At 52.5% G+C, this 24,772-nt stretch overlaps 1 protein-coding gene and 3 non-coding genes across 9 annotated transcripts in view; 3 read left to right on the forward strand and 1 right to left on the reverse strand.

Moving 5' to 3' along the window:
• Nucleotides 1,259-1,368, forward strand: MIR183 (microRNA 183). Its single transcript, NR_129615.1, has one exon. It is a non-coding gene; the product is annotated as a microRNA 183 (primary transcript).
• On the forward strand, nucleotides 1,513-1,615 carry MIR96 (microRNA 96). The gene has a single exon (NR_129803.1). It is a non-coding gene; the product is annotated as a microRNA 96 (primary transcript).
• On the forward strand, nucleotides 5,928-6,031 carry MIR182 (microRNA 182). The gene has a single exon (NR_129614.1). It is a non-coding gene; the product is annotated as a microRNA 182 (primary transcript).
• NRF1 (nuclear respiratory factor 1) overlaps nucleotides 15,719-24,772 on the reverse strand; it is a 127,293-nt gene continuing 118,239 nt past the window's right edge. For 3 of the 6 annotated variants that reach the window (XM_018046930.1, XM_018046931.1, XM_005679464.3), the window contains 2 exons: nucleotides 22,980-23,021; nucleotides 15,719-20,707 (listed from right to left, as the gene is read on the reverse strand). In XM_018046930.1, the coding sequence (XP_017902419.1) occupies nucleotides 20,544-20,707; nucleotides 22,980-23,021 (206 nt within the window). In that variant the 3' untranslated portion in view covers nucleotides 15,719-20,543. Of the gene's footprint in view, nucleotides 20,708-22,979; nucleotides 23,022-24,772 lie in introns of those variants that run through there. The other 3 variants (XM_018046932.1, XM_018046933.1, XM_018046934.1) reach the window with 3 other exon arrangements.

Raw genomic sequence — 24,772 nt, forward strand, 5'->3', positions numbered from 1 at the left:
TCTCTTCTTTCCTTCTGCAGGGTTTGGAGTTTTATGGGGGAAACTGAGGCAGACTGCCAGAGAGTGACTTCCCGAAACCTCCTTCCCACCAGGCTGGCTTGGTTCTGGAAGATCAGAGCCCAGCAGGGGCCTGTGTTCTGGCAGGGTGCGGAGTCCCTGGGAGGTGGGGAAAGTGGAGCACAGAGCGTAGAGTGGCGATTTGGGCTCCCCCAGGCACAAGCGACAAGGACAGAATTGGTGAGGATTTAGCGCAGGTGCCAGCAGCCCTGAGGTCCCTGGGAGAAGCATCATCAAAAGGTTTTCATAATTTCTGGACCGGACGACTCTCTCTGACGCTTCCAGGGGGCCGCCCTGCCCTCCGCTCCAGGCTGGCCCGGAGTAAGCCAGAATTAACCGTTCTGCAGAGCTCCCAGCCCTCTGCTCCGAGCATTGGCTCCTCTGGGACCGACCCTCATTCCTTCTCTTCCCTAGGGAGCCTGGCACCAGAGGCAGGAGCTGCCACCGCGACTTCTCTCGAGGCAGCCGCTCTGGCAACCACTGATGCAACCTTCTCAGCCCCTCCCTTGCCTCCCTGCCTCCTGCTTTCCTCTGCGTTTCCCTCGGAGCCAGCCAGAAGCTGCTCCCCTTGCTAGAGAGCAGCCATGCCTCCAGCTCTATGCATGCTGCCCCCTGGCCCTGGGTCTCCTGGCCCCCCGCCCCTCCTGTCCTGGCTTTTTCCTGCCTGGGTCCCTGCTGCGGGCCAGCAGCAGAGATGGCCAGCCTGTACAGTTCACAGTCTGGTCAGGTTTGGGATGAGAGCGGCCGGTTTGGTTGGCCCCCTGGGGCTCCTCTGGCCACCTTGGGGCAGGCTGGGAATGGAGGATGGAGGAGACTGAGGCATCTTGGAACAGGACTGCTGGTAACCGCTCAGAGGCCAGGAGAGGCCCCCTGGGTGTCCTGCTGGTCATTGTTCATTTGGGGCCTGGCATAATGGGCAGAGAGGAGGCTCCGGCAGCTGAGCTGGATGTGGGCTGGGGGAAAGGAGGACTGCGGACAGCTTTCAGGCTAAGATAGGAAACACCTTGATCTGGATACTGCCCCCCCGCTCCCCGCACCCTCTTCAAAGCCAGGAGCTGGGCGCCTCTCCTCAGCTCAGAGGTCATCTTGGGTTGAGACATGGCTTGTGGAACTTGTGAAGGTGCTGGGTGGGACGAGGGGGCGGCTGACTAGAGGGTGGGAGGCTGGGCCTTGGAGTGGGAGTCTCTCTGCAGGTTGGAGGCCAGAGAGCGTGACTCCTGTTCTGTGTATGGCACTGGTAGAATTCACTGTGAACAGTCTCGGTCAGTGAATTACCGAAGGGCCATAAACAGAGCAGAGACAGATCCGCGAGTGTCTCAGGAGCACCTCACCCTCCCTTGCCACCCCTCCCCCACCTCCAGTGGGCCTGGACGTCGGAAACGGGCTGCTTCCAGGCGCCGCAGCGATGCTTGAGGTACCACGTCCCTCCAGCGGGTCCCCTACCCCGTGTCCGCGCCACTACCATCTGCTTGGCCGACTTTGGCACTAGCACATTTTTGCTTGTGTCTCTCCGCTCTGAGCAATCATGTGCAGTGCCAATATGGGAAAAGCAGGATGCCGCAGCCGTTCACCTCCCCCCTACCCCTGCGTCTTGTGTCCAGGTCCCCATTCTCCTCACGGGCTCCCTAGCCCATCTGGCTCAGCTGCAGTGAGGGCCGCAGCGGCCCATGGGCAGCCGGATCGCCTTACACTGCCTAGGGCCACAGCAGAGCTGGAAGCCCGGCAATCTGAGCTGGGCCAGCAGATGGGGCTGCCCACAGCTGTGGGGGGTGAGGGGTGGTCACCATCTGTGGGCCAGGCTGGGCGGTGCCATGGGTCGCAAAGGTGGTGCCATGGGTGCTGGCTTGGCTCCCAGCACCTCCTTGGGGTGGGACCTTGCTTGGCAGCACAGGGCCTGGCCTGCTGCTGCAGGAACTGAGGGGGGCAGCCCCTGGAAGGGGGTGTCCTTGAGGTCAGGCTGGGTGTGTGCGGAGGTGGCGGGGAGAGCTGTCGTCCCTGAGGGGAGAGCCTGCCAGGGAGTGGGTTGTCTGGATGGCACCATGAGCAGGATACTTGGTGAGCTTAGAGTCCCGGGGTGTGGTTCAGGCCTTGCGCCTGGAAGGTTCTGGGGTGGAGGTGGATGGTCCCCTTCACACTCCACATGCTGGAATGTGGCTCCCTGGATTGGGGCTGTCATTTTTGAACCTTTGCTGTCATTGGTATATCAGGCGACATTACGTAAGTCCTCTCATTGATCTCCATCCCAGCCCTGTAGGGAAGTCACGTGGTACACAGAGTAGGCGGCTTGGAGAGAAAAGACCCAGCTGAAGAGCCCATTCCACGAGTTCAGCCACAACGTGTGTGGGGTCAGCCTCGTTGATGGGTTTTGTGCTGTGGGCGCCCCCCTGTCCCCCAGGGCTTGGAGGCACTTCAGCTCTGAATCTGTAGGCCTGGCTTCCCAAGGGTACCCCAGACAGCAGAGAATGAGGGTGAGAAGCCTGGACACAGCCGGGGACAGTGGTCAGCAAGAACTCCGTCAGCTGACCTGGGATACTGACCAGCCGGGAGCTGTCAGACCCGAAGTCACTGGCCCTGCCCCTGATGGAGCGGTTTGTCCCTGATGGAGCTGCTTGTCCCTGAAGGGCGAGCCTCAGGCAAAGACATAGTGTGTACCAGTTAGAGCCCTTTTTGGTTTCTGAGCCAAGAAGTGAAGTGGTGGTGTGGTGATGGAGGGGTCGGAGTTGTGTGGTTGAGGTGGTCAGTCAGTGGAGGATGGCTGGATCCCATGGGCTGCTCCCAAACCCTCCTTCCCAGGAACTAGGGACCACCTTGGATGGGTCAGGCCATTTCTCCGCTGGTTCCCTACCTGGGAGGAGCCCCCTCCTAGTCCCTCCTGGGTGTGGCGATAGTGTCCCTAGGTAAAAGGTCTTCCAAGCCCCCGAAGAGAAAAGTGGCATTTTTGCTTGTTTGAGGACAGGAGGGGGAGGACTTCTGCCCGGGTCAGCTGCTGCCCTGTGCCCTCGACCTCCTGTGTCTGCTCCAGGCCTAAGATGGCCAACCTGCTGCAGCCCTTCCCCTCCAGAACTCAAGGGCTCCAGGACGAGCCCTTGAGGGGCGGCGACAAGGGGCTGACCCCTGGCTGGCCGGGATGGGGCGGGGCTGGAAGGTGGCTGGTGTGATGGCGTGTCCCTGGGACTTCCTGAGGGCAGCCCTTTGCGGTGGGCCCTCAGACCCTGGGTGGCCTCCAGCTGGGCTGCGCTTCTTCCTGTGGCTCTGCTTCTTGCACCCCACCGCCACCAGCACACCTGCCCAGGTGGGCGCCTCTGTTGAGCCCGGCCGGTTGGGAGTGCGGAGGGGCCGGTTCTGTGCCTCCAGCCAGCCTCCATGCCCCCCAGCCCCGCCTCTGGGGGCCCAGCTCAGGGATTCCCCTGGGGAAGACTTCAGGCCCCAGTTAGTTTCAGTCCCAGTTGAGGCCCCAGCTCCTCCTGGCTTGGAGAGATGAGTTCACCCACAGGAGTGGGGACCCCAGGATAGGACCCCTGCAGCCAGCGCTCCTCCCCAAGCTTGGGGTGTGGTGGGGAAGGCCCCGCCCCCATTTTGCCTTCCCAACTGCTCTCACCTTTGTTCCTCACCACCCATTACAACGGGGGCCTGAATCCTCTGCGTGTTTCCCAGAGGAAGAAGGGCTCTACCCATTCAGCAGGCATCTCTCAGTTTGGGAGGTGTTTAACCCATCCTAATGCCCTGTGTCCCCTAGGAACTCCTGCAGCCTGACTTAAGTCTCTGCCGCTGCAGCTGAAAGCATTTTCTTGTCGGAGTGGGAAGGTCTCTGGGAAGGACTTTGCTCTCCATTTTGGTGTTTTTTTCAAGAGCAGCCACTCCCCGGGTGTCAGCCTCCCAGTGCAGGGCCCCTTGTCCGGGGAGCCGGGGATGGCGGGCCGGGGAGGGGGGTGCTGGGGCAGCTGGAGATGGCAGCTCCCTGGAGGGGCGGTGTGAAGTGGATTTTCCAGACTCCCCGCCCCTCCCCCACACTCCATTTGCTTATTCAATCCCCGCCATTATCCCAGTCCCGGCCCGGCTCTGCGAAATGTGATCTGGCTCCATTGATTGCTGGTGGGGCTGCGGTGCTAGCGCGCCGGAGGCAGAGAAGACCCCCCTCCCCAGGCGCCCAGCAGCCTGCGGGCGTGGCCGATGAAGGTGGAAAGGGCCCGACCTTGCCCAACACACACACATACACACGCACACACGCACACACGCACACACGATGGTGGGGGCCTCGGGGGCTTCCTGGCCAAGTTGCTGGTCCCTGGGAATGGTCTTGGACCCAGAGCCCACTCTGTGCTGGTGCCCCCACAGGCCTCAGTGCCGTCACCGTCACCACCACGCAGACTTCCCTCCGTGGGGCCTCCTCTCCCAGTAACCAGGCCCAGGCCCGCTGGCCCTGCCCCGGGCTGCAGCCACCCTACCCCACTGGGGTGCAGTGGAAGGCCTGGCTCTGTTTGCACCTCTCTTCTTCCCAGTGGCTGCTGTCTCCCTGCCCTTGCTCAGGCCCCCAGCCCTGTGGGATGGGATCAGTCTCCCAAACAGCTGCTTCTCCAGCCTGGGCTTCTGGTTTGGAAATGGGCCCACTTACTGCCCAGGGGGACTGTAGGGCAAATAGATCCTTCCAGCCATGGAAGGTTGGGCCACCCTGCTGATTGAAGACTTGAGGACCCAAGACGCTTCCATGCTCCGTAGGAAAGGGCCTGCCCACATCTGGGGGATGTGGTACTCAGGTGCATGCTGTCCTTGGGGTAAGTTACCTGGAGGCCTGAGGAGGTGCTACCTTAGGGAACCAGATTGCACTAATCCTCCAGGAGTGTATGGAGTGGTGGGGCGGGTGTGGGTGTATGTGGATTCCTTGGTTGAGGAATTCTGTGTGGACGGGATAAGCTGCTTCTGGTTTGGCGATTCCTGCCACTGACCGGCCAAGATGAGTGATGTCAAGGGCCAGTAGCTACCTGAGCCCAGTCGGAGGAGGGGGAAGGCCCTGCTCAGGTGTTCACTGACCGTCCTTAGGGAAGAGACCCCACATGTGGACTGATTTGCGTCTTTGGGGCTTGATGATAGGGAAAAGTATTTTGCTTCCCTGCTGGCTCAGTCAGTAAAGAATCTGCCTGCAGTGCAGAAGACCAGGGTTCGATCCCTGTGTTGGGAAGATCCCCTGGAGAAGGGAATGGCTATCCACTCCAGTACTCTTGCCTGGAAAATTCCATGGACAGAGGAGCCTGGCGGGCTACAGTCCACGGGGTCGCAAAGAGTCGGACACGACTGAGGCACTAACACAGACACATACAGGGAAGAGCATTATGTACAGAATGTACCTTCCTACCTGTGGAGTGGAGCGCCCAGCTGGTGACTGTTAAGCTCTAGGGACTGTCATGGGAGGGGTCTTCCCGGATCAAAGGGGACCGTGACATGGAGTGCCTGGTACTGCCACTTCAGCTGTCTCTTCTTTCGAGCCCGCGCAGAGGTTTAGAGAGGCGCCCCAGATCCCACACCCCTCTGTCCTCCTTAGCACACCTATCTCCCGCTGAACCACCAGCTGGTGGCCTGGAGCGGGGATGCCCTGTCTGTGGAGTCTCCCCGAGAGTGGGTGGGCATAGCCTCGGGGCCTGGGCTAGTCCTGATCGCTGCACTCCCCTCCCCCCTGTCTCCCTTCTGCCGTGCACAGGGGTCTTGAGGAGAGGGAGGGCCTGAGGAGGGGCTGGCTTCTACCCCAGGGCCGCCACCAGGAAGGACACCACAGTGACCTCATCCTAGTCGTGGGGAGGGTGCCTCCCGCCAGCCCTCCGTGAACCACGATAACTGTCCCTGTCTCCTCCCCCAGCTCACGGGGTCCCAGGTCTGCTGCCGCCGCCTGCCTCCCACCATTTTTGGCAATGGTAGAACTCACACTGGTGAGGTAATGGGATCCGGTGGTTCTAGACTTGCCAACTATGGTGTGAGGGCTCAGTCAGCAACTCCGCCGCCAGCCGCCGAGGGAGGGTCCATGCTCCACCCAGACCTGCTGCCCCGCTGCGGAGGAGGAGGGGCCCCCAGACCACCAGGCAGTGGCAGAGGGCGGCGCAGCTGGAAGTGAACTCAGCGTCTCCCTGCGCCCCCCTAGGTCACAGGTCTCTGAATCAGCCGGCAAGCCATTCTCCGGGGCCCTCAGTGCCACTGAGAGGGCTGGGGTCCAGGCTGAAGTGAGGGAGTGGGCGGGCTGCAGGGCTTAGGAAGGAGGGACACTGGGGGTCCGCTGCCCTCACCTGCCTCTTTTAGGTGGGGAGCCTCCTCACCCTTTACCTGGAGGCCCTCTGTTCAGGGTGGGCTCTGAGGCCCCGGGGGAGGGCCCCCTTCCCTGTCTCACTGAGAGCAGGTCTCTCCCTTAGGCTGTTGTCTGGGGGAATAAGGGCAGAGAGAGGACTGGCCGTCTGTCCCCAGGCATCCTTCCTGACACAGTGGTGGACGGGAGGGTGGGACAAAGGCCCCAGAGATAGGATGTTTAAGCCATTTGCATAAATAGGGGAACGGGTCCCTTGGAAATTGGTGGCCCCTGGGCTGAAGCCCTGCTTCCAGCTGCAGCTCTCCACTGGGTGGATGACGGGTGTGCCTCAGGGTCTGCTGACAGACGGCACCCACCTTCCCAGGGCCCAGGCTGCAGCGGGAGCTCCTTCAGACAGACCCTGGGGTCAAGAACCTGGCTTGGGTCAGGGGAGGTGGGAGAGTAGTTGGGGGCAGGCCTGTTGGGGAACTTCCTGCTTCTGCAGAAGGCTCAGGGGCAGTGGGGCTAGAGCTCCGTGTGTGTGTGTGTGTGTGTGTGTGTGTGTGTGTGTGTGTGTACACATGTGCTCACACACATGTATTCTGACTCAGTGAACTGTACAAATACAGATGCAAAATCCTTCCCTCTGCTCCCAAGCCCCCAGACCTGCTCAGCCCCCGATTTCTGGGAAAACCCTGTCCCCTGTAGCTCTAGCTGTCCTTCCCCGCCTCCTGCCCTCAGGGTGGTCAGTGGTTCCAGGCACTGGGGCTGATGGCGGGCAGGGGCGGGCAGCCCACTCCAGGCTTGCCCTGGTCCATGTAGCTGCAGCCTTTCAGCATGAGATGGGCTAAGTGAGGAAGTCTGGGCGGGGTGGGGGAGGTGTAGGCTGTTGAGGATGTATACCCCAGAGGAGAGCGTCTGAGCCCAAGCTCTTAAGAAAGAGAAGGGGACCGTCACTCACAGGAGTTTAGAAAACCTGACAAATTACAGCCAGGCACAGGGAGAGTGTGGATTTTTGCCTCGTGCTGGACATTTCTTAAGCACTCACGGCATGCCACACTGTGTAGCTGGAGTAGGCAGCATGCAGGGTGCGAGGGGCACTTGCTGGACGTGGGAGCCCTGGGGGCTGAGTGACATGGGACTTGGATGAGGATGAGGAGGAGGAACGGAGCCTGTTGGAGAAAGCCCAGATTTCCTTGGGGACCACGCCAGGCTGGAAGGCAAGAGGCCATTGTTGAGGGCCTTAGGGGCTATATTTTGCCCTTGAACCTGGGGGCAGTGGGAGCCATGGAAGGCAGAGAAGTGATGCGATCAGGTGAGTGATTTGGCAAGACCACCTGCAGTAGGTGGAGAAGGAACGGAGAGAGGAGACACGGGCACAGGTCCCTGGTGGGGGCAGTGGTCAGGGCATTGGTTTGAGGAGGAAATGGTGGTCTGGATGGATGGAGGCTGTGGGGCTGGACTGGAGTGAGAACCAGAAACACGGCCTGGGTAGATGCGTGAGGGAACATGGGTCTCCTGCCTTGGAGGGCTTAGTTCCTAAGCCTGTGAGTGGCGAGGGGCAGCCTGGGCTGCGCTTGGTGGGGGCCCTGTGTGGTGCTCCAGGGTGAGCACTGGGGAAACGGCCCGATGAGAATGAATTATCATCAAAGCCGAGGAGGTGGGTGGGGCAGGAGGTCAGGCTGTCTGCATCAAGCATCCCAGGCCTCTTCCCTGCTCCAGGCTGGCTTTTTGAGGCCTGGAGGGACAGACAGGAATGAGATGATCTTGGGTCTTGGGGACAGCTGAGGAAATCAGGAGTAGGGATGGGGAACTTTGGACAGATATAGTCAGGGAGAAAGCTACCGATCTTTGAGCAACTTGCAGTGTGTATTTTCGTGATTTCAATTAATCCTCACAGCCGTGGGCCAGCCAGGATCAGGACAGATGACGAAGCACCTTGACCTCATCCAGGGAAGCAGAGCCCTGGCCATCTGCCTCCCGAGGCTGTGAACGCCGCTCTGCACGCAGGAAAGGAGCTGCCTGGGCTGTGGCCCCTTCAACCACTGCGGAGGCCCTGCCCTCTCCAGGGGCCATGGTTGCTGGGGTGATGAGACCAGAGACAGGTCTGATGGGGGGCACCTGGGCACCGTCTCCACAGCTACCTCTCAGCCCGGCCCCCGGATTGTCCTCGGTGCTAATCTGACCCGTGGCACCCCCCTCCCCAACCCCAGGATAAACCCAAGCTCCTTACATGGTTTATGAGGCCTCGTGTGACCTGGCCTGCCTCGGCAGGCTGGCCCCTTGTCACTGCTCCTGACTTCTCTTTGTGTTCTGCTAGGAGAACCCACATGGGGGGTCTTGCCCCCGCCTTTATCCGTGCTCATGAATCTATGGTCTGGCAGCTACCTGAACACCCAGGACACACCTCTCTCCCAGTCCTGGCTCCTCATTGAAAGCACCTGCTGGCAGGTCTGCTTCTCCATCCGCTGAAAGCTATTTGGGGACCCGGCAAGGTCTCACTCATACCTTCATGCCAGGGCCAGCAAGGTGTGTAACAGAGGGTGTAATGGGGAGGCCCTGGAATGCGACAGGGTATCAGGTTCCAGCTTCCACACTCTGCATGGCTCTGCTTGCACCTCCAGGATCCTGTTCATCCCCAGATCCCAAGTTCCCCAGGACTGGAAGGAACACTCATGGTGCATGTAGCCCCTCGGCCCCTTAGGTCAAAGGGAGGTGCTCCCTTGAGCCAACCGATATCCCTGTTGGACCCTGATGCAAAGGGCTGGGCTCACCGATGGAGGCCCGGCGGCCAGTGTAGACGGGGCCTGTTTCAGCACATACAGCTCAGCTGGGGTGGCAGGACAGGTATGAATAGCTATGTGGATGGAGGGCAGGTCTGTGCCGTGGAGATGGTAGGAGGCACTGGGCCCAGAGAGGAAGGCATAGTCCCCATGGCAGGGCTCTGAGTAAAGGTAGCACCTAGATTGAGCCTTAGAGAACAGGATCACGTGGAGAGGGACTCAGGCAACAGCCAGCTCCAGGAGGACCAAGCTGTAGCCATGAGATGCCAGAAGAGTCGGGAAGGGAGTAGTGCGAGGTGAGGTTGAGGAACCCTGGGCTCGCCCCTCTGCTCAGGCTGGAGGACACAATCCTGCTCCCACCACAGTCATTTGCCATAGGCTACAGCCGGAGCATGTGGTTGATACATCTAGGACAGCCAGAACAGTGGTCTTGTGGGGGCATTCTTGCCCCTTTGGGCAACACTGGACAATATGGAGACACTTGATTTCAACTGGAGTGGGAGTTGCTTACCAGCATCTAGTGTGTGGAGGCCAGGGATGTCGGTCAGCACCCCACAACACACAGGATCGCTCCCCACGACAGAATGATTGACCCAAATGTCAAGAGAGCCGAGGTTGAGAGATCCCAGGACAGAGTGATAGGTGAGAAGCACCAAGTTGACATCTGAGAAGGAAAAGTGTAAAACCCTACGATTAGAAGAAAAATCAGTTGGACAAGGGCAAGAATGGAGGAAACCAGGCTGTAATGAAATGCGGGTGGAAGGAAGAGCTGATGACTCCGGTTAACTACATATTCACCTGGAACGACACTGAGGGAGGGACAGCATCAGGTCATGGGGGTGGGTGGTGTTAGGGGGGTGGGATGGGGGATGGGGATGGGTGGGTGTGGATAGACTGTATCTGTGCCTCAGTCAGGGTCTGGTGCCGTCTTCAGAGCACCTGCAGTGAGCTGGACCAGACCAATGACAGTCCAGGGAGCAAGGTTCCCATTTGTGGATTGATTATTGCAAGCTCAGTAATACATTTAAAGATGTGTTTTTAAAAATATTTTTTAAATGCAGCTCTTTTGGTTTTCCCTGGGAGGGTCATTCAGGACATCTAGTCCACTTTGTAATTAGAAACAGCTCACCACTCTCTAGGAAATATTGGAACTGGAGAATTTAGCCATGAAAAAGAGTGGGAATGTGAAAGCTGTTTTCAAGTATTTGTGGCCCCAGACACAACGGAAAGACTTTACAGAGAAGCAGATTCTGTTTGTCTCACAGAACTTCCTGACGGGTAAGTCAGGCTGTGACTTAAGATGGGTTAACTCTCCGTCTCTGGAGATGTTACACCCAGGTGTTGGGGTGCTGCGGGGAATGGGACCTTAGATGGGGGCTAGACCAGATGACTGTGACATGTCAGGTTTAGACTTGGGCTGGTTCCTCAGCCAAGGTGGGAAGGGGGTCTCTTGCATCTCCTTAAGCTCCTTGACCACAATCTAGGTGTTAGCTCAGTTTTGTTTTTAATATTTATTTATTTGGCTGCATCGGGTCTTGGTTGCAGCATGCTGGGCCTTCATTGCATCATATGGGATTGTTGTGGCGCACGGACTCTTTAGTTAAGGCATTTGGGCTTAGTTGCCCTGTAGCTTGTGGTATCTTAGTTCCCTGACCAGGGATTGAACCCAAGGCCCCGCCTTTCAGGCCAGATTATTAGCCGCTGGACCTCCAGGGAAGCCACACACACAGCTTTTTAAATGTTTGTAAGTGCTGCTATGGTGAACAAACTGCAAATTCACGCACGAGTTTTGCACGCATGGCAGATATGCCTCTTCTCAAACACCAGACGCTGGAAAGCCAGTTGCTGCGGCGGAAGGGCTGGTGGGCTGCGGGTTTCTGATGGTGGATTAGTCTCATACAAGGGTTCTCAAAGCTCTGCCCCAAGTGTTGGCCGATGGCTGACCTGAACCTTCCAGGACTGGCAGTCACCCCCTGCACTGGCTCCACAGGGGCTTCTCGGGGTAAGAGGCCCGGCGGAAAGGGAGACAGTTGGCTTGGGGAGGGTGATGGAGGCAGCAGTGAAGCCTCCCTCTTCTCAGCCTGGGCCCCCAGCTGAGCTCCATTAACAGAGACACTTCTGGAGGGTCTAATGTGTGTGCTCCGCACCCCCTGATGTTATCTGCCCTGCCCTGGAGGTCTCTCTCTTCTGGGAGCCAGGCTTCTGCCTCCTCAGCGCTCCTGGGAAGGTGACATGGGGGAGGGGCGGGAGCTGGAAGCCTTTTGGGCCAGGAGAACAAGGACAACTTCCTGTGAAGATTATCAGGGGAGGTGAGATGCCCGAAGAAGCACCCCCTTGTGTGGAAACAGAACCCTTCATTGCCACTGATGAACCCACAAGTCTGAGGTGTCTTTTATGTAACCAAAGGTATCTTGCCTTGGTGGGTTTAAACACAAGGTGGGTTTTACTTTCCGCAGTCACTGCCTTTGCCTTGTTCTGTTGACTCTCCCTTCTAATTCCTTAATGAGGTTTTGAGTGAATTCCATAGCTTTGTAAATATGGTGCATCATTAGGCCCAGACCACGTGAAGCTTCAGTCTCAATACTGACTTCAACTTCACCCTCTGCCGTGCTCAGAGGGAAGGCAGGACCTGCAGTATTTGGGGATGAGGGTGTGGTCCAGAGCCTCTAGAATAGGGGGTGGAGCCTGGTTTAGCAGAAATCCTGTTAGTTATAAGCACTTTCCTCAATTCCAAGGACCCCAATAGCGCCTCTCCAGTTCCCTGCAGGTCTTATACAAATTGGGGAAGGATCAGCTGGAGTGGTGCTTGGAGGCAGGTGGGCTGGTCTTGCCTCTTAGTAAGCCCTGGTGGCTCAGTTCTAAAGAATCGACCTGCCAATGCAGGAGCCTCAGCTTTGCTCCCTGGGTTGGGAAGATCCCCTGGAGAAAGAAACGGCAACCCACTCCAGTATTCTTACCTGGGAAATCCCATGAACAGAGGAGCCTGGTGGGCTATACAGTCCATGGGGTTGTAAAAGAGTCGGACACAGCTCAGTGACTAAACAAGAAGCCCTAGTGGAGGAGAGAGGCTCCTATGATTGGTGGTTCTCTAGAGAACCTAGGGGTTGAATGTCCTCAGCTGTGTTTCCCAATGACAAGGGAATGGGTGACCCCCGAGCAGCCTCCAGCTGCACCATTTCAAGTGACTCACAGTGGTCAGCTGCTCATCATGCTGGTCTCTCCTCCTCCCTTTTCCTAGCGATCTGCAAATAATTACCTACAGCCTCTCCCAGAATAATTTCAAAATTGAAAGCACACACATAAGACCCTCCTGAAGTGTCTCTGTTGATGGAGCTGGGCTGGGTGCCCAGGCTGGGAAGGAGTCTTCCTTGTGGCCTCCACTGCCCTCCCCAAGCCTGTGGCCTTGTTTTCTAGCCAACCTCTCACCCTGAGAAGCCCCACTGGAGCCAGTGCAGGGGGAGACTTCCATTCCTGGAAGGTTGATCCTGAAGATCAAGCTTCAGCCAACACTTATGGCAGAGCATTACTTTAAAGTAATGCTCAATGCTTTAAAAAATGTGGAAGATGCTGAATGTAGTTACCATTAAACTTAAAAAAGTTTTTTTTTTTGCTGCTTTCTTTTGAATAACTGATGACTTGTTCCTTTCTTCTAGTTACAGGAACCCCTTCACTGCGAGCAAAACGGGAACCTTAATCATATCACTATGTTGACCCCACAGTTGGCAAACGTGTGACCTCCTTTTATTTGGTCGTGAGTTCCTTTTTAAAAAAAATCTCATTGCGCACATCCTTTATATAACCTGCGTCAAATTATTTTTGGAGAAAAATGTTTAAAAAAAAACCCTTTCTTATGGGGATGATGAAAATGTGAAATTCGAAAATGTTGTGTAGTGGTTACACAACATTGTAAATACACTAAAGCCCCTTGACTTATGCACTTTAAAGTGAGTGCACTTAATAGAATGTAAATCTTGTATCATTAAAACTTTTTAAAAACCTTGAGGTTATTGGGGGTAGTGGGAGCAGGGAGACGGGGCACACTATTGATTACCCAATCACTCCTAATTTTCTGACTTAAGACATTCACAGACTCAGGAGGATCTTCGTAGAGGCAATGTAGGGCAGTGGGGAAGCTGTTGGGATCCCAGCTTCACCTTTTTCTGGTTGACGCAGCTTCGGTGGAAACGATGGCAACTGCCATGCGGTGGATCCATATCCCAGCGCCTGCAAGGGCTGCTCTACCTATGGGACAGCCAGCCTACCCCACCCCAAGGCTGATTAGTCCGGATACACGTGACTCCAGCGGGCCAATCAGCTGTGTCCTCCCCGACACCACCCCTGCCGGTTGGGGAATGCAAGCTTGGGTTCCGAGGACACCGGCCCGTCTTTGTCAGGCGCCTCCGGATTTCTGCTGTTCACATCCAGAACGGTTTTGATCACCAGTGGACCCCAGGAGCTTTTGGTGCCATCTCATTCAGTCTGTGCAGGTGGGCCGGGCAATGCCGGGGCATGGACGGGACACTGAGGCCAGGACTCACAGTCAGGATGCTCGGCCTAGACCAAGCCAGCTCCGTTGGCTTATTTGCGGAACAGGAGTGACACCCGACTCAGCCACTTCATTGGGAGAGGCAAGCGACTCCACACTGTTGGTGATATAGGATCTCCAGAAACGTCTGTTGTCCATAGTTTAACCAGTGTTTTGTACCGATGAGAACTGTGGATTAGGATAAAGAATCCTATTCTGTCTTTCGTCTCTCTTAATTTTACTCTTGTGAATTAAAAAAAGAAAAAGCTCTAGATAAAAATAGTACTGGTAAGGGAACTAGAAAAATATTTCAGGTTTTGAGAGTCTGAATGGGAAAGCCAGAGGAGGCACTCAGGGAGTAGAGGGCCGCGAGGGTATGGATGACTTCCACCGAGTCCGAAGTCTGGGTACAATGCCACCAGTCACAGGGCCCTGGGCTTCTCTGTGCCTGTATGCTTAACCTTCATGGCCTAAATGATGGGTGGTGGCTCATGTCCCTCCCAGCTTTAGAAGTCCCTTGCACACAAGGGCCGGGGGAGCTGAAAGACTGGTTGAGGTTTAGGCTTAACTGAAGACATCACAACCCAGCTTTGCCAAGATTTGGCCTGGCTTCCTTGCCCAGAGCTCCCTGGGTTTTAACATCAACTGATCTCTGCCTTTGGGCCCTGGGGGCTTTTGTTAAGAAAATTTAACTTAGTTTTTTAATTTTCTGGCCACACTTCCTGGCATGTGGAATCTTAGTTCCTTGATCAGAGGTTGAACCTGTGCTCACTGCAGTAGAAGCTTGGAGCCTTAACCACTCAGATGCCAGGGAAGTATCCCCTGGGGTTTTTAAAAGAAAGCATAATGTGGGACATCTCTGGTGGTCCTCTGGTTAGGATTCTGAGCTTCTGCTGCAGGGGCACAGGTTTGAATTCTGGTCTGGGAACTATGATCTGCATGCCATGCAGTGCAGACAAAAAAAAAAACCTTAACGTGACTGTTCATACTCAAGAATGTGTTCGAACACCAGTAACTTCACTACTCTTCACCCTTGGGACAATCTCACAGGGCTGATTTTTCTTAGCAATAAAATCAACATTTTTTACGTCAAACATTATTTTTACATTTAACAAAGTTAACATTGGATTTTTGCAGAACTATTTGGAAGTAATGAGAATGTGGGAATGGATGTTTTGGGGGTTCTGTTTTTCCTGATTAAATAAGGAACCCCTGGGAAACTAAGGTCTCTCATTCAGTGGGATGTACTGGTTGCTTGCCTGTATACAAGTTCCTATGTATGTTTGGGTGTGTATGTGCGTGTAAGTGATGAATGTGTGTGTGCGTGCGTGCATGGGTGTGTGCATGTGATGAAAAAGCCCAGCCACTGCAAGGATGCGCCTGGTATGGCACACTTGGGTTAAATTAGTTCCTGCTCAGAACACACTGACCACTGGGAGAGGCTGCATGTGGGCTGAGCTCAGGACTCAGCTGGAGGTTACTTGAAAAATGAGAATCTAGGGGCTTCCCTAGTGGCTTGTAGTAAACAATCCGCCTGCCAATGCAGGAGACATGGGTTCAATCCCTGATCCGGGAAGATCCTGCAGAGCAACCAGGCTAGTGCGCCACAACTACTGAGCCTGTGCTCTAGAGCCTGGGAGCCGCGAGACCATGTGCCACAACTATTGAAGGCCCGCGTGTCAGAGCCTGTGCTCATCAACAAGAGACGCCACTGCAATGAAAAGCCTGCATGGCAGTGAAGACCCAGCACAGCCATAAATTATGTATATAAAACATGGGAATCCAGATGTGCAGCTCATTTTATGTCACCTGTCCCCCGAGAGGTTGGCACAAAGAGCTGAGCTTCTGGAGGCAGGCTTAGTAGTCTGACCCCAGCTCTCCATTCATTAGTTCTCGGGATTGGCCAGGGCTCAGCTCCCACACCTATAAAGTGCAATCTAACATCCATCTGAGGTTGTGGAAAGGATTAGAAATAAAGGTGTAAAGTATTTTGCATAGTGTCTTGTGCAGAGCAGCCATTTAATAACTGATAATTATTAGTTTCTTAAAGGGTAAATAAATTCAGAAGAAATTTGAGTTGAGACCCAGTTAAGTTAACACCAACAATTTTATTGACAAGCGCCATTAAGTTTGGGGAATATTTCTAGCTCCCCTCCCCAAGTATTAAATAAGCTACCTCTTAACCTCTTTGTGGTTCAGTTTGCTCATCTGTAAAGTAGGGATAGTAACAGAACTTTTGCAAAGACTAATAAATAACTTAATGTATACGTAAATCTCTTAGAACAAGGCACACTGTAAGAGCGGTACAAGTGCTCACTATTCTAACTGCTACCACATAAACACTCTTAACTGCAGACAGGCCATGGTTCTCATAAACCAGAGCTAGGAAGGCCTTTGTACAGGGCTAGGGCGCAGGCCTGCCCTTGCCTTACAAGGTGGCTCTGGGTAAGAACTGGGTTTTGGGGGTCCTGGCCCTGCTCTGCAGATGAGTATTATCCTGGTACCTTTGCCTCCCCATCTCCAACTCTGCAGAAATACACTCCAGTACTCAACAAACATCCACTAACAGCCCACTGGTTTTTCAGGAGGGAGAAACTCAAATTCAGAGTGGGTTGGGGACTCATTCAGGGGCCCAGCAGCAGTGGGAGCAGAATTCTCCAGCTATTTCAGAGTCCAGTCCTAACGCCGTCATCTCCCTGCTCTGTGTCTCCAGCTATTTCAGAGTCCAGGCCTAACGCCGTTATCTCCCCGCTCTGTGCTCCTCCTTCCTCTGGGCTGTCTCCACTGTCCCGGGTGGATCTTCTCCAACAGCTGCCAACCTGTAGCAAACAGCAGAGGCCAGATGGGATGCACTAATGGGTGTCCTTGACGCTGGCATCTGAGAACAAGCTGTGCGGAGGCCACAGGCTGGCCTGGCCTGATGACCTGGGCGGCCCACAGCCCACTGAGATGGAGGTGCAAGGGGATATGTGGGCTTGTCTTCCTCAGCCCACGAAGCCTCTGCTCCAGATACGCTTTGACATTCCTCCCGATACCAAAAGGACCTACCACAGGCCCAGAGTTACCCCATCCACAGCTGATGCTTTGCAGGGGGCTGGGAGGGGTGCTGATAGAGGAGAGAAGAGGAACAGCAGCAGATGGGAAGGAAGGTAAATGCAGAAACAGGCCCTCTTCGACATGACAAGTGGCAGGAAATGAGCCTTGTCTGGGTCTGAGTGAGGCCCAGGGCTCACTGGCAGCTGGGGCTCTTCTTACAGGGTGAGCAGCCCCTTCTCTTCCCTGCCCTTCTGGTTCTCGGCTCACTCATCTCAGTTCAGGTGGCTCCACTGGTCACCAGCATCGCCAATGGATCTTCTCAGATGCAGGACTTAAAGCCAAGAATTCCGAGCCTGGGGTCTTGGTTTCGGTGAGCACCAGATCCTTGTCTGGAGCCTAGATGATAAACTACTTATTGCAGAGGACGCTTGAGCAGATAAAATGAGGTAACAGAACCCCTGCTGCCACATCCCTCTGTCCAGATGGCACCTTATCACACTGGGCTGCCGCAGTCTGGTCACACAAAAACATCTCATCTCATCCTGTTTCTTGGGCAACTGCTATGCTTCATTCACCTGGCACATGGTAGGCATTCACTAAAGTAAAACTGATGCCTGGGGCCAGAGCTGGTCTACAGGTGGGTTTTCTTTTGCCGGCAGACTATGTAAAAGACTTTTAATTTGTTGTTGAAATCAGGAGATTCATGCACAAATCTGGACTCCTCAGTTTCTCTGGAAAATTTAAAAAGACAGGACTGCAGGGCCCATGTTCCTCCATGGGAACAGTCCACTAGCACTCAGGAGAGGCCACTCTCTTTAGACATGCTCTTCACTGTGCCCATCTCCATCACTCCTTCCCCTCTCACAATGGAACGGCTTCCCCTTTACTCACTGATTCCACCTGCAGGGGCCCTGTAGGCAGCTGAGTCAGCAGCCTGCTGGTGATTTGGGCAGTAACGGAAGTGAAGTTTTCCATCAGCCCCACCAAAGAGAGTTTCAACACATGCTGAACAGGCAGCGTCTGGGTCTTGCCAGGCAAACAGAATTACTGTTGCCGATGCAGAGACACCATCCCCACAGCGGTACTCTAGACAACCATCTGTTGCAGGGGTGCCCAATGGCAATGATGTCTGTTTGATCTGGCTGCCACCAACCCTTTCTCTGGCTCACCCTCTCTGGTGACGATAGATGATGATATGCCATTTGGGTAAGAAGAAGGGAGAAGGGTGGCCCTGGCTTTAGTGAGCCACTGCCAGTCAGCAAGGAAAACATGTCTGGCCTCCCGCATTCAACTATTGTAATCTTTATTACAGGAAACAGACCCTAACCCTAACAAAAGGAAAGAAAGGGGTGATGGAGGTGGCAAGGAGAGCATCATTTTGAGCTGAGGAAAGCAGTGGGCACAAGCGTGGGAGTGCAAAACCACTGGGAGGTTTAGCAAGGGCCCGAAGCTGGGGGTGTGGCAGGAGGTACGGGTAGAAGAATGACAGCTGCCACTTTAAAGTAGTGAGCTGCGAGAGAAGCCAAGGAGGGAGGCCTCAAGGGAACAAAGGCAGGGGCCCCCACTTCAAGAAGGAAAATCCACTGCAATACTGAGCAACACTCACGTGGGGAGGACACAGATGGACAAGTACCGCCACCCACCCTGATTTTAATGTGGAATGCAATTAACCCCTAAAAAAGGAACTCCAGAGAAGAGGTTTTCAAACCATCTTTAGGAATTTTTAAACTAGATGCCCCCCGCCATAACTCCCCTGGACAGCATTTTGTAAAACTGATTCAACAGAGACGTTCTGGTGAGGGAAGACAGGCAGGAACCACCCCCTTCCACTCCCGCACTCCCCTTATAGGGCTCTGCAACATCAAGGAACACGGTTCAAAGATCACTGAGCTTGAATAGAAGCACCTATTCCTTTTCCAAAGCGGAATAAGCCAGCCCCAAAGAGAGCTCCTAAGAGGCTAAGTGCTCCTCCACAGATGAACAGTCCACTTCCTGTTGCCACACTGTTAACTATTTATTGAATGAGGCAGTAATAGACAGAATGGAAAACGACACAGAATCCATGCTCTGCTACTGGGGTTCTGCTTTTCTTCTTCTTCTTGGCAATTTCTCAAACTATCAGGAGGGTATTTCACCACAAAGGAACACGGACTTTAAAGCCCCTGGACAGTTTCACAACGATGATAAAAAATGATAATTAAAAAAATAACAAATTGTAGAACTAGGACTGTTTTATGTAAATTTCCCTTCCCTCCCCCCATTACGTACAGGAAAAAAAAAAATACAAAGAACACTGGATAGTTTTATATAAAACAAGCAAATACAAGAATCTGAAACTTTTCTCAAAGGCTGAGCAAGATGTGAAGAATCTTTTTAATGTCGCGTTAAAAAAAAAAAACATTAAATACACAGTCACACACGGGAGTGGCAGGGGTGGGGGTGGGGGCGCCCAGGAGGAGTGAGGAAGAGTCGTCCCTGTATTCAAGGAGCAGAGATTTGGCCTGTCAAAAAGTCAGGTGAATTTAACCCCTGGAGACTCAGGGCTTGTGACTGAGAAATCACAGAATTTTGTTACAAAGAACACCCAGACCAATTAACAGCCATGAGAAGGAAGCTGTGGGGCCTGGGCCTAGCACGATGCACCTTGGGACAGCTGCAAGGTCCCTTCTGAGATCGGGCCTGATCTCTCCAACTTTAGGAAGCACCCTCAGCCCTTTTCTCTCCAATGCTCCTCAGTCTGGTGGCCAGCCTTCTCACGCCAGGAGCCCCTGTCAGTTCTCGTCTCCTCTGTTAAGCTACAGGAAGTCACAGGAAGGGAAAAAGTTGCTCCCATCGGTGCACCCTGGTCTTTAAAAGATTTTTCTCTCCCTCCTTCCTTTCCCCTTCCAACTCCTCTCACCCCCTCATTCTCTCTCCACAATGCACACACCCACAAGCACACGCACACACTCCTCAAACCTTTAATACTTCTGTCACCTTCAGTTCATATACATGACCAATCGAGGACTGACCTTAAAACCAAAGCGACGGGTTAACAGTCGTGAGATCGAGAAGGTTTCCTGGGGAGGGGAGGAGATGGGAGGCTGAAGAAAACCCTCTCGGTCCTGCCTGGGAGCTTTAAAGACATTTCATTTGCCTGTGGCAAGGTCAGCATCTGGGCCAGCCCGAGGAGCGTCTCAGCTGCCAGACCACGTGGCCCCTTGATCTTGCAAGCACAGTTTCTGGACCTCACCCCAATCCGGAACCTCCGTTCTCAGGTGAGTCCAGCAGGGAGAGTTCTGGGTGGCCACTGGGAGGCAGCTTTGGTGAAGGGCGTGGTCACCTCTGCCTGAGTTTGTCAGTAGCTCAACGCATGACCCTGGTATGAACAAAACCAGGTGGCTGTCTGGCCACGTACCCTACACCCACTAAACTGGGTGAATTATTTTTCCACAGCTCACCTTGATTTCATACAGATAATTCCATGCGGGTTTCTTTTATATATATATATATATATATACACATATATATATATACTTTATATATATATGTAAATGTGTATATCCATATGTACACATATACATATATTCACACTCACACATACACACACCGAAGTATACACACGTTTCCGCAGAAAGAAGTCCTGCCACAATTTGGCTTTTTCGGGACCGTGAAGTTGACAACGCAGTATCTGTTTCCACCAATCCCAGAAAATCAAGAGTGGTGCTTTTTAAAAAATGCAATTCCAAAATCCACTGCCTTTCTTCCTTTTTAAAAAAAAGGTTAACAAAACTTTTCTTCCAAAGTCGAGAGACTTAATTCCATTTGATTGCACCTCTGCAAACGTGTAAAAAATTTTGAAGTAGACTAGAAAATGATGCCATGGCATGGCTGCATGTCACTGTTCCAATGTCACCACCTCCACAGCCTGGCCGTCCATGGTGACTGCGCTGTCCGATATCCTGGTGGTCACAGGGGCCATGGCCACCTGCACCGGCCCGTTGCCCTGGGCGAGGCTGGTCACCACAGTCTGGTACATGCTCACAGGGATCTGGACCAGTCCTGGGGAGACAAGGGGAGACCATCAGTGCTGGGCATAGGTTCCCAGATGCTGGCTGGACAGGGCAATCAGCTCCAGCCCTCACTGTCTGCAGCCGCAGGTAACTGCATACCCACTGTCCAGGCACAAAGACATCCCTTTCCCCACCCCATTTTAATTCTTTAAAACAGACTATCAGGAAAGAGAATGTGGAGAAGGTACAGAAACATGCCTCAGAACAGGGCCTCCCCAATGCGCCAAGAGATGACCCCGCCTGCCTGCCTCTCTCCAACTTTAGGAGGCTCGCACAGACCCCTCAGGGACGAATTCTCCTCCCAACAAGCCTGTCTCTTCTGACTGCCCTCCTCTCTAGGAGGGACCACCATTCATGTTCTTGGATATTCTGCTACACTGACTTCAACCCTCTTTCTGCCTATGCTCAAGTTTCTCTCAGCTTGAAAAAACTTCTCCCTTAAACTTAGCCTGCCTTCTGGCCATTGTCCCTCTCTTCTGGGTCAGCTTTTTTTTTTTTTCCCCTAAAGCCTAGGTCGTTAATTTTATGATTTTAGATTTCATAGACCAGTAGGAATTTTAAATAAATTCTGGGGGCAACTTAAAAAAATCCCAACTACCTCCTAATGTCACTATTATTTCACAGTAAAAAGAAGTGTTTAGTAGAAAGAGAGGAGGAAGTGAATAATTTCAGAAAAGGGCAGTCCTTCCAAAGAAAGGAAAACTGACAATTTTACATGACATTAAAAAAAAAAGAATTTCCAATTAAATAAGACAGAATAAATGCACATATAAAATTCTTCTTCCTCATAAAACAAAAATTATAGTGAAGGAGAAAAAAAGAGATATGAATAAGAGATGGCAATATATTGGGTTGGCCAAAAAGTTGATTCGGGTTTTTAAATAGCATCTTAGGGAAAACACAAACTTTTGGGCCAACCCAGTATACTTCTGGGAGATGCAGAGCATACATAAAGTGGTTCTGACATTAAAGAAGGGGAAGCTGCACGTCCTGTGTCCTGGAGTTCTCAGGGCATGGAGGCTCAGCTACTGCAGAATGAGAGGAAGAAGCGAAAGATAGGAGTTAGCTGACAGTTTGTATTCAACTGACTGGACCAGTAGGTCCTACCAATCCCAATACCCAGGCCTTTGTTGACTAGACACCTGAAGTTCATCCACTGTGTTGAGAAGCTGACCTGGAGAAGCCACAGAGAAGATCTATAAGGCATCTGGTGGGTGGGGAGGGGAGGGGCCGGGGGCGTGGAGACAATGACAGTATCAGGCCTGCAGTCCTGATACTTACCACCCTGAGGCCTGCAGGCTGCCCAGTTCTGCCCTGCACAGCCCAGCAGCTGTGTTTCAGTGCCTCACTCTCAAGGAACTAGAGGCAACAGACAACGTGGGGAGCAGAAACAAAAACAAATGGCCCTAACTCTAATATCTTCAGAGACAGAAAAGATTTGTATCATACAAACGGATACTTTTATTAAAATGAGAGAAAATTTGTTAAAGAAATCAAATAGATGAAATACATTCCACAGAAAGAGGAGACGGTAAAGTCAAGGAAACCTTCTAGAGAGCAGAAGAGATTAAAAGATGGAAAGTAGGAAACCTTAAGAGATCCAACCTCTGATAAAAGAGATTTCTAGAGACTAGAAAAAACACAAGGTAGGAAATTATCAGACACATTGCAAGTAAATCTCTAGAACTGAAAACCATGAGTTTCAGATTGAAAAGGCCCATTAGATACCCAGCAGAACAGAAGAAAAAAGATCCGGATGCTAAGACACAGCTTTGTAAAATTTCAGAACACTAAGGGTAAAGCAGAGATCCCAAAGGATTTGAGAAAGGGTTTAAAAAAAAAAAAAGTCACATACAAAGAACTGGAAATCATTACTGGATTTCTCAAAAGCAAGCCTGGAGGCTAGATGATGATGGAGCAGAGGCTTCAAACCTCTGAGAGAAAATGCTTTCAGCCTAGAATTCTCTCCCCAGCCCAGGAAATGATACCCACGCCAATTAAGTGTGGGGACAGAATAAACACCTCCTCAGACTTTGAGGGCTGTAAAAGCCGGCTACCTGTGCACACTTTCTTTGGACGCTCTGAAGGTTGTTCCCCAAAGAAATGAGACAGGAAAACTTGAGACATAAGTGGCTGTGGGGTTCAGGAGACAGAGAACCCACTGTAGGGAGCTTGGGGACAGGAGGAGGGCCCAGGACGGGGGCTGTGCAGTACATCTGGAGGACACAGGGGATGTGGCATGAGCTTGTGGGATAGAGTACCTCGAGGGGTCTTCCAGAATTGGGTAGAACCGGTGATTACTCCTTAAAAAGTAGAAGAAAAAAAAAGCAAGGATTAACCATACCCACTCGTCGTGGCAGTGAACAAGTTTTACCTTTATAAAAATTTTATGTTTATAACAATATAAACATAGAAATTGAGTTATTAAAAATTGTGATAATGTCTCAACTCAAGAAATAATATGACTATTATTTAGAATAATACACATACATACCAGAAAAAAGAACATGGAGTGTTGCCTCTGGCGTACATATATATATATATATATTTTAAGGCCTTTTAGTTCTTTTTGTCATTTAAAACTGTGTATCACTTTGATGAAAATAAAAATTAATTGTAAAAAGGGATGTTTTATCAAAATATTTCCTAATGCAAAAAAAAATCAAACATAAAATAACATGTCAATTTTACAATGTTAAATTGTATCTAATTGTTTTCCAGGGATAACTGTTGACAGTTTGGAAATAAGTATTTGTTGATGTTTCCCTGGTGGCTTAGACCATTGCGGAAGACCTGGGTTTGATCTTTGTGTTGAGAAGATTCCCTGGAGAAGGAAATGGCTACCCACTCCAGTATTCTGGCCTGGAGAATCCCATGGACAGAGGAGCCTGAAGGGCTACAGTCCATGGGGTCACAAAGAGTTGGACACGACTGAGCCACTTCACTTCAAGGCTTGTATGTATCTGTTTGTTCAGGGTTTCAGTAACAAAGTCAACGTTTTTAGGATTCCAGGCTTACCCTGCTATGTGTTAATGAGAATAGAAGGCATGGCCCACAGTCCTCACCCTGTCATGCTGGGGCCTGAAAGGGGAAGGAGAGGGCCAGCCCATACATCAGCTTCAGAAGGCTGTTGGGTTCAATGTTTTTCACCTAGACCTTTGCAAATGGCTTTCACATCTCTCTAGCCAATTCCTTTTTCCATTCACTCCTTTCTGCCACCCAAGTTATCTTTTTATAACATGTCATTCCCCAAGCTCAAACTTTTCAAATTCCCTGACGCCAGTTAAAAGGTTCCCAAAGCCGATAGTAAAGTTCAAATGTTGGGCCTGGCATTCAGGACTCTTGTGATTTGTCCAGCCTTACTTCCCTCATTCCGTGTGCTCTGGGCATCACCCTAGACTATTCTCAATTCTCCAACACACTGGGAACCTTCCTTTCTCTGGGCCTTTGCTCAAGCTGTTTGCTACCTGTAATTCCCTTACTGCCCACACCTTCCCCTTTAAAACCCCCCTCTTGAAAGCCTATCCCAGCTCTAGTCAATACTGAGAGCAGCCTCCTTGGGATTCTCAGTAAGCACTGGACAGTAGGATATAATCTGGCTAGGTCCGGTTAATGCATGTAGATAGGTCTTCCCCATCGACCTAGATTGAGGGCTCCTTCAAGGCCAGGCCTGGCTCTGGTTCATGTTTAGTATGAGGTACAAGGTATGCCAAATACTGGCATCAGCACAGCCTCAAGGGCAGCAGATCAAGGGATTTTATTGCAGGCCCTAACCAGCGTGTGGCTGGGCTCTAGTCCCTGGTTATCTGGACTGCAGGAATGGGCCTGAGTATATGTGAATATGTGAAGACCAAGACCCCCTTCCATCATCCTAGTGGATCTTCATCATCACTTTCATCCTCTCTTCTGGTCAAAACAGACAGTTAATGAAGTAACGTTTTTTGCCAAACACCCTGTGGCAAAACCAGGACACCTCCAAGAACCCTCATGCAGCTGCTGCTGCTGCTGCTGCTGCTAAGTTGCTTCAGTCGTGTCCAACTCTGTGCGACCCCAG

The sequence above is a fragment of the Capra hircus genome, chromosome 4, assembly GCF_001704415.2.
Source record: "Capra hircus breed San Clemente chromosome 4, ASM170441v1, whole genome shotgun sequence".
Lineage (NCBI taxonomy): Eukaryota > Metazoa > Chordata > Mammalia > Artiodactyla > Bovidae > Capra > Capra hircus.